General features: G+C 44.5%; 1 protein-coding gene across 1 annotated transcript; it reads left to right on the forward strand.

Annotated features, from left to right (window-relative positions):
* The first annotated feature begins 892 nt into the window (after nt 1-892).
* On the forward strand, nt 893-14407 carry znf710a (zinc finger protein 710a). The gene is made up of 5 exons (XM_062421502.1): nt 893-1000; nt 9437-10960; nt 11653-11844; nt 11929-12103; nt 12625-14407. The coding sequence occupies exons 1-5, from the start codon at nt 893-895 to the stop codon at nt 12792-12794; spliced, it is 2169 nt and encodes a 722-aa protein (XP_062277486.1). The 3' UTR covers nt 12795-14407.
* The last annotated feature ends 73 nt before the right edge of the window (nt 14408-14480 follow it).

Here is a 14480-nt window from a genome sequence, read left to right on the forward strand (position 1 = left end):
TAATTATAAAATCTCGTGCAATTATCGATTTTTCAATTTTCCATATTGGCCAATTCCAAATAAGCCTTTTCCTTTCCAGTGTACTGTTTCCCTCATTTTCTTCTTAGAATTTATTTCCACTGAAATGTTTCTGTCTTTTTGAGCTTTCAGTGTTTTTTCTTTCTTTTTTTTCTTTGCTATGCTTTTCTCTCCCTGCTTTATGCTCCTCGTGCTCTGTATCTTTTTCTGTCTCCTCTCCCTCCCTCCCTCCCTCTGTCCTTCTTTCTCTCCTTCACTTTTTTCTTTGGCTGCTTTTCATTCTGTTTTCTTTCATTGTTTTTCTTTTCTTTCTCGCCTAGGGACCCCATTTTTTTTCTCTTCCTCTATTCAGGTTTTCTTTATTCTCTTTTCTGAATAGTTGTGGTACTTTAAGGGGAAGGGGAAGGCGAGGGAGAGGGGAGGGAGGTTAGTTTCAGTCAAAGCTGCAGAACAAAACTTCCTCCCACACCACATGCAGTGTCTCTTGGAATGAGTTTGTCACTGACTTGAAGACACACTCCCCCTCCTATGTATACCACCATGGATGACAACCCTACAGTGAATTGGTATAAGGCCAACAGACACAACACACACACACACACACACACACACACACACACACACACACACACACATCCTATACTGACAATTGTCCTCTTAAATATCAATGGGGCATGTTGTGAAAAGCCTCTGTGTCCCAGTCACTGTTTGTGGTTAAGCGGTGTTAGTTCAGTGTGCGGTATCACATGGTGACACATGATGTGGTGGTGCGTTAAACCAACCACAGCTGTGTGTGAATATGATTATCTCCCAGCTGAGGTGCGTAGAGGGAGGCATTTGTGCTTCACAAGAACATCTTCATCACTGCAGAGAAATGACAGGCTACCTTACAGGAGGCAGCCCCATGTCGAGGAGCACTACCTCCTCAATGGCTTCGGTCTCAGTGGGACTTCACTCAGATAAGCACGAGTGCAGTCCACAAGTAAATCAAAAACAATAAAATCATAAAGCGTCGGTTTGTAAATTTGGTGATGTGCAGTAGCTGTTGATATGGAAATGGGAAAAATAACACGAAGGAGGGAAAAAAATCCATTACTGCACTCCTGAAAGACAAAACCACAGCAGCCAGTTAATCTCCAGATATCATGACAGAAATCATTCCTCTTTCTTTATGATAGGGAAAAAAGACTACAGCCTCTGCACCTATGGTTTCCACCTCACAGTCTCTCTCTCTCACTCACACACACACACACACACACACACACACACACACACACACACACACACACACACACACACACACACACATTCTGCCCAATACAATTTAATGCATGACTCAATGGCATTGAAAGGGGGTTGGATAAATTGGAAATGATTAAAAATGCAGAATTGACAGGGAAACCGATAAAACTTTCTCTCTATAAGTAAGAACCAAAAACCAGCATGATGGAATGGCAGGCTTGAAGGGGAGAGAAAGGTGAAAGACAGATGAAAGTGAAGAGAGATAAAAGCCAGAGTGAGGAGGGTGTGGGATAAAGCAGGAGGAAGGGAGGCAGAGATGAAAGCAAAATGAGAAAGATAAGAACAGAGTGAGAGAGACAGAGAGGGAAACGGAGGAAGAGATAGATAGTGTACAGAGCAGAGAGAGAGGTAACCATGGAAACAGGAGGAAGGTACAAAAGAAGAGATAGACAAAGGGTTTGATTTAAAAGAATGAAACTTGGACGAAAGAAAAGTAATTCCGACTGAAATTTGTTACCGGGAGATGGAGGAATAATACAAAGGAGTGACGGCCATGGAGGGACAGTAGCTGTGTCCCCACTGTCTGCGTTAGCCACTTTGAATGTGGTCGCCTCTAACCAGCATATAAGGCACTCCAGAGACCTCTAGTGTTAATAGGCTTCTGTGGTTCATTGTGGGCCTCACCTTGAGTAAATCTGGGGCCATTTCACTATGTAGGACACTTGCAAGATTGACAAAATCGTGTGTCCTTTTATGTATATATCTGTCTAATGTAGAAAGACTTAAGCACCTATACAGAGAGGATGTGGCGAGACTGTACAGTATGTATATTTTCTAAGCATACTTTTCCATGAATCACATAGCAGGAAGAGACTTCAGAGCGACTAAAATAGGATAAAGTATCTTGGTAAAAAATTCCTCTCCCACCTTACTGCAATGAAAAACTGCATTCCTGATAAGGAGATGTGAGTTCTCCGTGGTCCTACATTGTGTTTGCTGACTTATTGAATGAACTTGAGGTGCATGTTGAATTTTGTGCTGTTGACTATCCTTTCCCATTGAATAAATGCAATGTGCCCATATATTAGGATTCATATTTGTATATCTATATAGAGTTACAGACAGACAGAGGGTTTTTATTCTGTGGTTTTTGAGTCTCTTGTGGCTATCCCTCTTTCTCCCTTCCCCCTCTCTGTTTTTCTCTCCTCTCTGTCTTTTCTCTTTCGTCCTCTGTCTCTGTTTCTCTCACTCGCTCCCCCTCCCTCCCTCCCTCCCTCTTTCTCCTGATCTCTCTCTCTTGCTCTCCCATGCCCCCCTCTTTTTCTCGCTCTCTTATGCTCTCTCTCCCTTCTCTTTTCTCTCTTTCCTTCCATAGCGCTCTGTCTCACTCCCTCGCCCCCCTCTCTGTTCCTTTTATATCCTCCTTGCTGAATGCTCTTCTCCTCTCCTCCCTCAACTCTGTCTTTTCTCCTTTATATTCAGTCTTTTTTTTTTTCAAGCTCTCCCCACTCCTTTCTCCAATGTTGTCTCCAAGCAGAGCTATTTCATTGCTAATATTCCGTCTTTCCATTTAGTACCCCACTACAAAAATGAGGAGAGTAATCTTTTATTTAGGGTTTTTTGCTCTGGCCATCTCTGCATCCTGTCCTGTGGTTTGTTGTAAAAAATGATTTGTTGAGTGAATTTAAGACATGATTTGTTCAAATATACAGAACAAAAAAAAGGAGGAGGGGGGACAAGCAAACATAAGAAGCATCTGTACTGAATCAGAAATGGATGATTCTGCTGCAGACTCTTGTTTGTTTATTCTCTGGAAGTTGCAGATGATTCACCTATAGTCTGATAATGTCATTCATGTCTAATCATCACAATTAAAGTTGCTCTCTTTGACAGCAGTGAGTGAAGCGTTACTGATAAAGACTGAAGCTTTGTTTGTTTTGTTTTTTGTTTTTTTCTTCCAGTTTGTGCTCTCCTGTCTGTGTGTCCAGTCTGTTTTTACTGACCTTAATGGAAGAAGCTGGAGGCGTTGCAACTAGGGTGTGGCTTCTTTTATACACTTTTTCTATATTCCATCTGCATTGCTTAGATTCAAGCTGTGTGATTGTCTGTTCTGTGCTTATGAAAAAAGCCTGCTGTGGTTTTTTTTTTTTTTTTTTTTTTTGGTGAAAGCTTAATTACAGCAGCTAATCATGCTTGAGACTTACTATTATATCAGCATGCCGTGCAGAGGTGAGACTGATCCAGCATTGGAAATAACAGAAGGTGTGTGGGCTCGCTGCCTTAGACTCAGGTCTGAGAGGAATGGCCAGCTAAAACATCAACATCAGTCCAATAACTCAAAGTTCAAAACACAGCAGACTAAATCATCTCTTCTTTTTCTCTCGTTCTGAGCATAAGAAAATCTTCACCTAAACGCTGTAGCTATAACAACCTTATACACAAACCTACACACGTCCCAGTTTGCCTGACAGTGAAAGGATGTTGAATTATAGCCATCACCTAGCACAGCATCTCTCACACAGAGCAAACTCGGGCTGTATGCAGCCTGTCACTGGGCTGGATGAAGAAACAACACTGACAATGAGAGCTCACTAACGTACAGCACAAGGAGACGGGTATATGTGGAGAGACTCTGCTGAGGATGATGCACAACTCCAGTATATCAGTATATTACCATTTGCATTATGCAGAATGTGTGTTCACGGTCGGTTTTAACATAAAAGAAGAAGAAAAAAGAAAGAAAACAAGGAGTTGTCATCAATGAGCCCTCTGCAGTTTTATGATTCATTGAGCTTTTCTCAGGGGTAAAACAGACCACTAATATCTGACACTCTCTCTCTCTCTCTCTCTCTCTCTCTCTCTCTCGCTCTCTCTCTCTCTCTCTCTCTCTCTCTCTCTCTCTCTCTCTCTCTCTCTCTCTCTCTCTCTCTCTCTCTCTCTCTCTCTCTCTCTCTCTCTCTCTCTGACTTGTTCTGTTCCTCCCACTGTGAAAAAAAAAAAAAAAGTTATAACTTTGACCTATATCACAGAGAGGATGTGACACCACACTGCATGGTTGTCCTCTTATAGATAAACAACACAAAACCAGAAACTGTTTTTGGAAGCAGACAAGCAGTTGCTGGTAGACACACAGTAAGTCATATGGACACCCGTGTCAGAAGTGTGTTGTTTCAGGGCTGTGGGGAACTGAAAGCATGTTGGGAGGTTGTGGTGTGTGTGTGTGTGTGTGTGTGTTTGTGTGTGTGTGTGTGTGTGTGTGTGTGTGTGTGTGTGTGTGTGTGTGTGTGTGTGTGTGTGTGTGTGTGTGTGTGTGTGTGTGTGTGTGTTTGCGCGTGCGCTTGTCCCTGATCTCAGACATCAGACAAATGTGCACCCACAAACACACATTTGAAATCCCAGTTGAGGGTTAGTACACTTGAGAGCTGGGCAATGGCTTACTTCCCTTACTCACTCTCTCTTTCTCTTTCCCTCTATCTCTCTGTGTGTGTGTCTCATATGCACATAGGAACCTGTGGAAAGCTAAGAACTGAATGAAATTTTACGCTTATTATCCATTGTAGCCTTCTCCACTATTAGTTTTCCGTAGCCCGACGCATGCAAACGCACCCAAAGTAAATGGACAAGCGAGCAGGTTTTGCTGTTATGAATTTTCAGGCCTGGAAAGGAGCCAGTGTATTTCTTCCCCAAACTTTTGTTGTCTGTGTCTTTTTCATTTTCCCCATAGGCTAGTTCTGTGTTGTTTTATGTACGTGTCCCTTGTTGTTTCTTCCATGTGGTTTCTTTGTCTTTCAGCCTCTTATCTCTTTGTTTCTTCCCTTGCTCTCCTTCTATTTTCTCTCCCATTCTCTCCCTTGACTTCCTGCTATCTCTCCCCCTCACTCACACCCTCACTCAATCTCTTTCTCTTTCTATCTCCCCCCCCCTCCCTCGCGCTCACTCTCATTCCCTATCCCCACCCCCCCCCCCCCCCCCCCCCCATCTCCGCTCCCCTTTCTCTCTATCTTTCTCATTCCCGCAGCACTCCCAGCCGCTGATGATTGATCAAGGTTTTCAAGGTTTGCCCTTTCCTGTTATTTAGTAGGAAGTGTTTATGCACAGTCCTCAGCTTTACAGTCACAATTGGCATGTGTCCACACAGTGTTTGACGCGCTCGCCGGCACCTATAACATACATCTTAGACGCACTTTTTTTTTTCCTACACATTTCCTCCCCCTCTGTGTTTACTAGTTAAATGGAAAAGTAAGCTCTGTTCTAATAGAATACCTGTCTAATTATCAGGATCATCTTCAGTGCCGACTACTTAAGCACACAACCTGTACTTAGCCCGCAGGTATTCTGCCGCACTGTTTCTCAACACAGCCTGAAAGAAATCTGGAAGTTCAATAGTTAATGTCTTCCCTTGCTGTTTTTCCTTTTCCTCACTCTCTCCGTCTCTCTATCTCCTTTCCTCTCTCCATTCCCTTTGCTCTCACCCCCTCTCTCCTTCCTCCACCACCTCCTCCTCCTCTCCTTCATTCTGCACCCCCCCCTTTCTCTTTTCTCTTGCTGATGGACTCTTCTTTTTTATTTTCACACTCCACCATCCCCCTTTTTTCTTCTCTCTTTTTCTCTCTCCTTCTTTCCTCCAGCACCCCCCCCTTCTCTTTCACTGCATTTTCTTTCAACCCTCCCTCTATCTCTCTTCCCATCCCCACCCCCTCTCCACCACTCCCCCTCCCCTCTTTCTTTTTTCTCTCTCTTTTATTCTTTCTTTCTCTTTCTTTTGCCACATCCTTTCTTATGCCTCAGCCCCCCCCTCCACCCCCTCCTGCCACCACCCCCACGTCTCTCCTTTCCCTTCTTCCTCCTTTTTGCTGCATTCTCTTCTTCCCTCCCCCACCCAGGCTCTCTTTCCTCTCTCCCTTTTTCTTTCTGTCTCTTTCACCCCCCCACCCCCCTCCGCCTCTTCCTCCACTCAGCTTTACTCCCCCCTCCCTCTGCTTCTTTCTTCCTTATTCTTTCTCCCCCACGTCTGTCTCCCTCCCTCCCTCTCTTCTAACTGCTTTTCTCTCCTTTCTTTCTCCTTCTCTTTTCTTTTGTCACTCAATTTTTTTTCCTCTGAATTTCTCAGACAGTATACTTCAGGCTGTCTCAATAGTTAATTAGTTTGAATATAGAAATAATGCCAGCAAACTAAACACGGTCTCTGGAAAGTTAAAATTTTAGCATTTCTCAGACATTATCTGTCTGACTGTTTTGCTATTGACAGACGCACCTCCACCCAGAGTCTCTGAGTGTTTGCGCGTGTCAGAGAAAGTGTGTACGTGCCTCTATGTGTGCCTGCATATATACATACATATAAACATGTTTGTGCGTGTGTAAATTCATATATATCTGTCTGCGCGCACACAGAGGAACTACTGATTAGATTTTATAATTGTTTGTGCGTTTGAGCGCACACTCATAAAAAAAAAAGGAAATGCAAAGTATAAAGTGTGATCAAGAAAAGATAGAGCTTGTGTCTCTGTGCGCCTTAAAGAGAAATGTGTGTTGAAGGGTCATGCTGGATTGTATGTAGTGAGAAAGGGAGATAAGATGTGTGTGTGTGTGTGTGTGTATGTGTGTCTGTGTGTGTGTGTGTGTGTGTGTGTGTGTGTGTGTGTGTGTGTGTGTGTGTGTTTGTAAGAGAAAAGAGGAGAGAAAGAGAAGTGAGATGGGAAAGAGAGGGTGGGAGGAAGAGAAAGAAATGGGGTGATGCTGTGTGTGTGTGTGTGTGTGTGTGTGTGTGTGTGTGTGTGTGTGTGTGTGTGTGTGTGTGTGTGTGGGGGGGGGGGGGGGGGGAGGGCTGAGTGGTGGGGGGGGGCAGGCACAGTCAGTTCTGATAACAGCAACAGTAGGAGGAGGATGAGCCGTGGGACCGCCCCACTCTCCTACAGATATAAATAGGAGGTGGATTTTTTTACTCCACTCATTTCTCCTGAAGGATGAGATCCCTGAAACACCTCAAACATCACTCCAGGAACAATGTGGTGAGTTTGTAACCTAAAGATGGAGAAAGATGTGTTGCTGCTCAGCTTTTAGGGAGGGGTGGGGGGTTACTTGTTTTGCAGTTTGTTAGTGAGCTATTTGCACTCTTGTGTGTGTGTGTGTGTGTGTGTGTGTGTGTGTGTGTGTGTGTGTGTGTGTGTGTGTGTGTGTGTGTGTGTGTGTGAGAGAGAGTGTGAGTGTGTGTGTGAGGGGAAGCAAGATTACTTTTCACATTCATATGAGCACCGCAGTGGGAACATCTTTTCAGAAGATAAGAGTGGACTTAACTGTTGTGTTTGTGTGTCGGCCACACGTTTTCTGTTGCTGCTCTAATTGTTTGTCCTTAGGTGTCTTTCAGTTGCAACTTTAAATGTGAAAGTACGGACTCTTGCAATTACTACCCTTCCTCTCTTTCTCCTTGTCATTTGTCTTTTTCTCTTTCATTTTGTCAGCCTTTCATTTTGCTGTGCTTTTTCTTCTCTCTGGCTCCCCTCCCTCCCTCCTTCCCCTCTTTCTCACTCACTCACTCTGTCTTTCTGTCTCTCTCCGGCCCCCCACTCCCCCCCCCACCACCACCACCACCACCTCCCTCCCCTCCTGCACACCCCCTCCCTCTCCTTTTCCTTTCTCTTCCCTCCTCTCACATGCTCACTCAATCTCTCGTTCCCCTTCCCTTCCCTCCCTCTCCTCCCCTCTTTCTTTATCTTTCAGCCCCTCCATCTCATTTCTCTCTCCGTCTCCCTCCCTCCACTCCTCCCCCGCCCACAGCTCTTTCTCCTTCTCTCCATACCTCCCTCCTTCTCTTTTCTCTCTCACTTGCACACACACACACACACACACAATTTCAAATACACACCCAGTCTCTTTCCTTTTCTTTCTCACAAACACACTGTCTGTCTCTGTCTGACTACTTTAAAAGCAGTAATTATAAATGACGTGGTTATCAGGGCATCCAGGTCTACTCCCCTCTCCCAACACACACACACACACACACACACACACACACACACACACACTCACAGTCACTCACACAGACGCACGCACACCTTTATTCCTGCTCTATCTCCTCTTCCCTTTTCCCTTTTCTCCATCCACTTTTTTTCTTTTCTCTCAGTATTGTGTCAGGAAAAAAGCAGCAGCTCTTGCCTGTATGATACAGATTGAAGACTAGTGTGTGCAGTTTGAAAAGAAACCAGGGGTCAGAGCTTCTCCATACATTTTCCAACCAGTCAGTTCTGTGCTGAGAAATAACCTGAAACCAGCGGCCTATAATACCCGCTTCTCGTTAACCACAGAGAGCCAGTTTGGTCATACCACAATTTCTTCCCCATAGTTTCACTGTTCCACTTTCACAGGCGGCAGGGTAAACATGTGCATGTGGGTCTGAAACACTTCGGAACCATACAATTATGTTAGCGTGTCTTATGCATCGGTCTGGAATACAGAATGAGCTCGAAGCTCAATCGAATGTCTGTTATGGATATGAGACTGCCTCCCGGCATATATCATCTTGTTAAGGAAGCCCGGTGTGGCAGGCATTATGAAGTCGGCTACGGCGAGAGTCTCTGAGTTTAGAGCCGAGATGCTTTGCTCCTCATGAATGGGACAGATAGATTCAGTGATGAGCCGACTTTGGTCAGCCAGGCTGCCCCGGGACCCCACAGGAAGTGCTGAGGACAGTCCACGGAAGTCAACTTCCTGGCTGGACCTGCATCCCTTGTTGTGTTCTTCATTATTCTAAAGCCTGTCAAGGAAGGAAGCAGGGTACTAACACAGATCTGCCTTATCTCCTCTCCATCTAATGTTCTGTGGATTCAGAGCAGAGAAAAAAGGCGTAGTCCGAATGCAGCTTGTACAGAGTAAACCTGAAAAACATAGTCTTAATACTCTCCTGGAGTTGTCTGTTGTCTATCTGAAACATTAAATCTTGAAACTCAATCATATGATCATTTTTATATTACTCTAAAGTAAAAATGTTGTTTGTATTAATAGGAAGGTTACCAATATCATGAGCCTACAATGGGGAAATGAGGTTATATGAGGAAACATTGTGTAAGGCAGGTTTTGTAACAACGGAATTATAAAAAACACACACACACACACACATGTATTATTGCTTCTGCTTCATTTTTTCTCGCTTACACTGTATGGTTTGTGTGTTTTCTTCCAGGAGGAGGAGAGTAGCCGCTTGGTGCGGACCTTCCCCAAGATGACTGAGGGCCACGTGGATGTGGGCACACAGACGGAGACTGTGGTGGTGCTATCTCTGGCTCAGGCAGCCGTTCTTGGCCTCATCTCCCAGAATGAAATCTTTGGGGCCACCATCGCTCCTAATGGCTTCTACACAGGAGAACCCAGAGAGCGCCCCCCTCCTCAGCCTGAGGCAATGGAGTATGAGTACGCTGAACAGCTGATAGGGGCTAACGGGGACTACCTGGCTGAGCCTGCTGGGGAGCCGGAGCCCCAGCCACACTGCAGTGAGAGAAGAAGGCCAGGGCCCCGTGGGAGGACCAAGAGGCCTAAGAGTGATGGAGATTTAGTGGGTCACCCACACAAAGTACCAAGTCCACAGGCTCAGGTTAAAGGTGAACGGCTTGAGTCTGATACACCATCTTCCTGCATTCACATGAACAGCAAGCGTAGTCCTGGCAAGCAAGAGGATGCCATCACGCCACAAGGTTCTCTGAAAGAGGAGCAGGCCTGCGGAAATTGTCCCTCATGTGTGAGAGACACATCCAGGCCACAGTCAGATGGACAACCAGAGCAGGAACAAGAAGAAAGCAGTGGTAGAGAAAGAGAGAGGAAGGAAGAGGAGTTGGTGGTGGAGGAAGAAGAAGAGGAGGAGGCACTAAACCTCAAAACTAGTGGAGAGACTGGGAGTCCTTTGGAGAACCGGTATTATGAGTCCAATGAGGTGGCCTACGAGTCTGCTGATATGGCACTGCCAGGAGAGTACGAGGAGAACGGGCAGGCCATGCTGTGGTCAGACCCGGAGGGCCTCGCCAGGAGAATGCAGATTGACAGGTTGGACATCAATGTACAGATCGACGAGTCTTACTGCGTAGATGTAGGAGAGGGTCTGAAACGCTGGAAGTGCCGCATGTGTGAGAAGTCATACACATCCAAATATAACCTTGTCACACATATCCTGGGCCATAATGGAATTAAACCCCATGAATGTCTACACTGTGGAAAGCTCTTCAAGCAGCCAAGCCACCTTCAGACTCACCTGCTCACCCACCAGGGAACCCGACCTCACAAGTGCACTGTTTGTGAGAAGGCCTTCACGCAGACCAGCCACCTGAAGAGGCACATGCTACAGCATTCAGACGTCAAGCCCTACAGCTGTCGCTTCTGTGGCCGTGGCTTTGCCTACCCCAGCGAACTGAAGACCCACGAGAACAAACATGAAAACGGTCAGTGCCACGTCTGCACCCAGTGCGGTATGGAGTTCCCAACCTACGCACACCTGAAACGTCACCTGACCAGCCATCAGGGCCCCACCACATACCAATGCACAGAGTGCCACAAGTCCTTTGCCTACCGCAGCCAGCTGCAAAACCACCTAATGAAGCACCAGAACGTGCGGCCCTACGTTTGCCCAGAGTGCGGCATGGAATTCGTCCAGATCCACCACCTTCGACAACACGCTCTCACTCACAAGGTACTGGCAGCGCACGCCCTCGCACGTAAGGTACTGAAACCAAATGATGTGCCTGAATTTTGTCAACCAGTTTATGTGTCCAAAACAAAACCCAGAGTAGGCCAGCCTTATACAACTGCACAATTTTTTAAAATCATCATTAAACTGGAGTTTAGAATATAAAAATGACATTATGAAGAATAGGGAAAAAATGTTGCTCTATTCACTCAATGTCTGCTGTATGAATTCTCATAGAAAACTGAGGGGTATATTGCACACTTGCATCACAGCCTTTTTTTCCAAAACCAGTTGCTTTGTAAACATAGTCTTCAAAGGCCTTGAGTTTTTTTTTGTGGCTCAACCCGCACTTGCATGTGTTTTGTGTTGTGTGCTGTTTGCAGAGCTACTTCCCTCAAGTGTTTCTTTCGGTCAGTTTTATTCTGTAGGAAAAAAAACTTTTCACATTCATTTTTGTTACATATTAGAATAAAAGTTAAATAAATGTTGAAACTGAAATAAAAGTATATTCTTTCCATTGTTAGACTTTTTCCACTCTGTCTTTCAACACTTGGGGGGGCTAATGTAATCTACATGACTTGGAGAAGCCAGAATACAAATGCCCACATGCAGACGCATGCAAACTCCTTGTGTGTTTCTCGCCATGACTCATTATTTATTTTACTCTAAACAGCACATTTGGCCAGATTAATTAAAAGGACCAAACACCTCTTTTGTTTCCCCAGGGTATGAAAGAATTCAAGTGTGACGTCTGTGCCCGAGAGTTCACCCTGTCTGCCAACCTGAAGAGACACATGTTGATTCACGCCAGTGTGAGGCCCTTCCAGTGCCACGTCTGCTTCAAGACCTTTGTCCAAAAGCAGACCCTTAAAACGCACATGATTGTCCATCTGCCGGTCAAGCCGTTCAAATGCAAGGTGAGTGAAGCAGGCGGATTTAACTTAAAGACAAGGTGTGACCGAGCAGAATGGGATACTGACTGTTGTCCTTCTGTCTCTCAGGTATGCGGGAAGTCTTTCAATAGAATGTACAACCTCCTCGGCCACATGCATCTCCATGCCGGCAGCAAGCCCTTCAAGTGCCCTTACTGCACCAGCAAGTTCAACCTGAAGGGCAACCTCAGCCGACACATGAAGGTCAAACACGGCATCATGGACACCTCAATAGATGGACATGGTGAGTAGCTCTATCTAACACCCTTAATTACTCTCTCTACTTAGAAAGAGATGAAATTTCTTGGTAGCATTTGAATTTGTTGATGGGTTATGTGTGGCAGATTTCCTGGTGGAACTGCTTGGCAGGCATGTCACTCAATCTGTCCCTAATGCACTTTGACTCAGCATGTAGTGTAATCTGGTGGCCAAGTGTTTTGATGTTTCTCTGTCACTCCCTCCCTGTGTGTTTAGTAAATATAGCAGTGCCTGGATTAGACATGCCTGTCTCTATCAGTGGAGACTGATACTGAGGCAGGGGAGGTGGGGCAATCTCCTGGCTGTCCTCAATGAGGCCATGTGTTTTTAGGAAGAGTTCAGTGTGTGTGTGTGTGTGTGTGTGTGTGTGTGTGTGTGTGTGTGTGTGTGTGTGTGTGTGTGTGTGTGTGTGTGTGTGTGTGTGTGTGTGTGTGTGTGTGTGTGTGTGTGTGTGTGTGATTGAGGACAGAGTGAAATCATATTTGTACCTTTTGCTTCCTTCTTCAGAGCCCCCCCAGGACCCAGAAGGCCAGGAGGATTATGAAGAGGAGAGCTTTGAATTCAGTGAGCGAGAAAACCGGGCTAACAACAACAACACACCAGACATTGCTAAACTATCTCAAATGGAGTATTACAGCACCTATGGGAAGGGCGCGGGGCGCTTCAGCACTGCATGAATTATTAAAATGACCCCAAATTGAATATAAGTGTTAACTAATGAAAACAGGATTGTTTTTTTTGTTTGCTGTTAAAGGCATTGCGCTCGGGTTGTTCTTCAAGGATGTGAAGATACCCAGCAAAACTGCACATTCATATGCACTGGAATCACTCGTAATGCTACACAATTTGAAAATGAATAGTTTTTACCTAATTACATATTTTTCATCTTTAAAACACTGCAAATCTACTGAAAAAATATATATATTTGAGAAAAGTGGAGTCTAAAATCGCGAAAACTAAGTTAAAAAAAATCTATATAAATGCGTATGTTGTCAGTTGCTTAACAACAGAAAAATCATCTGAGCCTAATTTGAAAAGCACATTTTTAGCTGTGAGCATAAAAGCATATGGTGATGTCATACTGCACTTCCTCACTCAGACAATCCCAGTCTCTCTCAGTCTGCTGTGGTAAACTAATGTGAAGGGTTAGAGAAGGGAACAAGTGTTACTGCTCATTTCACTTGCCAAAGCTTATCAAGTTGCAGAGGTTAATGATTCACTTTGATTTATACTGTGACAAATTAAATCTGAGGTCTGCAATATGACTTCAGCTCCATTGGATTTGGAATCCGTGTTTTATTGTATATTATTGTACATAATGTATCAGTCCTCTTGTATGTTGGCTGGTACTATAATCAGTGCTTTGCACTGAGGGCCACTGTGTCTACTTTTTAGGTTTCTGCATTAACAAGCATCCCCCTGTATTGATCTCTAGTCTATGAATGTAATTGTTTCTGTGGAATGTTTTAAGACACTAATGACAAGAAAATCAAAATCCCCTTTTTAAAACCATAGACCCCTTTACCAAAGAATTGAATCAAATGTTGCAGCTACAGGCACTGTCAGTCTCTTTTCCTCGCTGTTGTGTCGAGCTGGGACATTGGTTTTCTTAAAAGGTCCAATCGCAGACCTCATGAAATTACATTCAGGTTTCCCTCCCACCCATCGGTAGATCTCTTCAAAAGATAACCACAGAGAACAGACTGTGGTACAGCTTCTCTTTCAACAAATCTCACTCTGCCCCCCCCACCCCAAATCCAGGCCTTCACGAGACAAGACTGCAGCATTTTTCAAAAGCAATGCAAACCTGCATTTGTATTGCAGTTGTCTTTTTTTTCTTTTTCTTTTTTTAATGGATGAATCTCAACAAGAATTGTCCCAAAAAACTCGGACAGAAATATTAAGTGCCCCAGTGTGTCTGCGAGAGCATGCCATCCATCATGCTGTACACTGGTCTCAAGTGATGAACGACAACCTCCCAACATGTGACAGGGCCATGGACCTCATGGAAAATGATTTGGGAAATGCTCAATATATTCAGTTTCCCAGTGCTTAGCTTTTCAAACTTGTAACCTGCAAACAAGGTATCCATGTGCGATGTTGATATAGCGCATTTAAAATAAAGAAAAAAATGCTCATTTTTTTGAGTTCCTCAGCATCTGTGTTTAATCCATCGCTGTTTTAGTGATGAAACAAAGGGGAAGATGTTCAGCTTAAATGGCTTTCTGTATTAGACATTAGTGTGGAGAAAATGTGGATAGCAATGTATGTACAATCTTGTGTACCAGACAAAACTGTAAGATAATAAATTTATTTACCTTTAAGACAGCTAACCTTTTGTTTGTTTTATAACACAAAATAAT

Source organism: Scomber scombrus, chromosome 6 (genome assembly GCF_963691925.1).
Source record: "Scomber scombrus chromosome 6, fScoSco1.1, whole genome shotgun sequence".
NCBI lineage: Eukaryota > Metazoa > Chordata > Actinopteri > Scombriformes > Scombridae > Scomber > Scomber scombrus.

Bases quoted from the DNA above. Each gene is read 5' to 3' on its own strand.
- znf710a (XM_062421502.1), top strand. From the start codon at position 893: ATGACAGGCTACCTTACAGGAGGCAGCCCCATGTCGAGGAGCACTACC. The intron at 10,961-11,652 runs GTACTGAAACCA...TTGTTTCCCCAG, and splicing joins CGCACGCCCTCGCACGTAAG to GGTATGAAAGAATTCAAGTG. The intron at 11,845-11,928 runs GTGAGTGAAGCA...TCTGTCTCTCAG, and splicing joins TCAAGCCGTTCAAATGCAAG to GTATGCGGGAAGTCTTTCAA.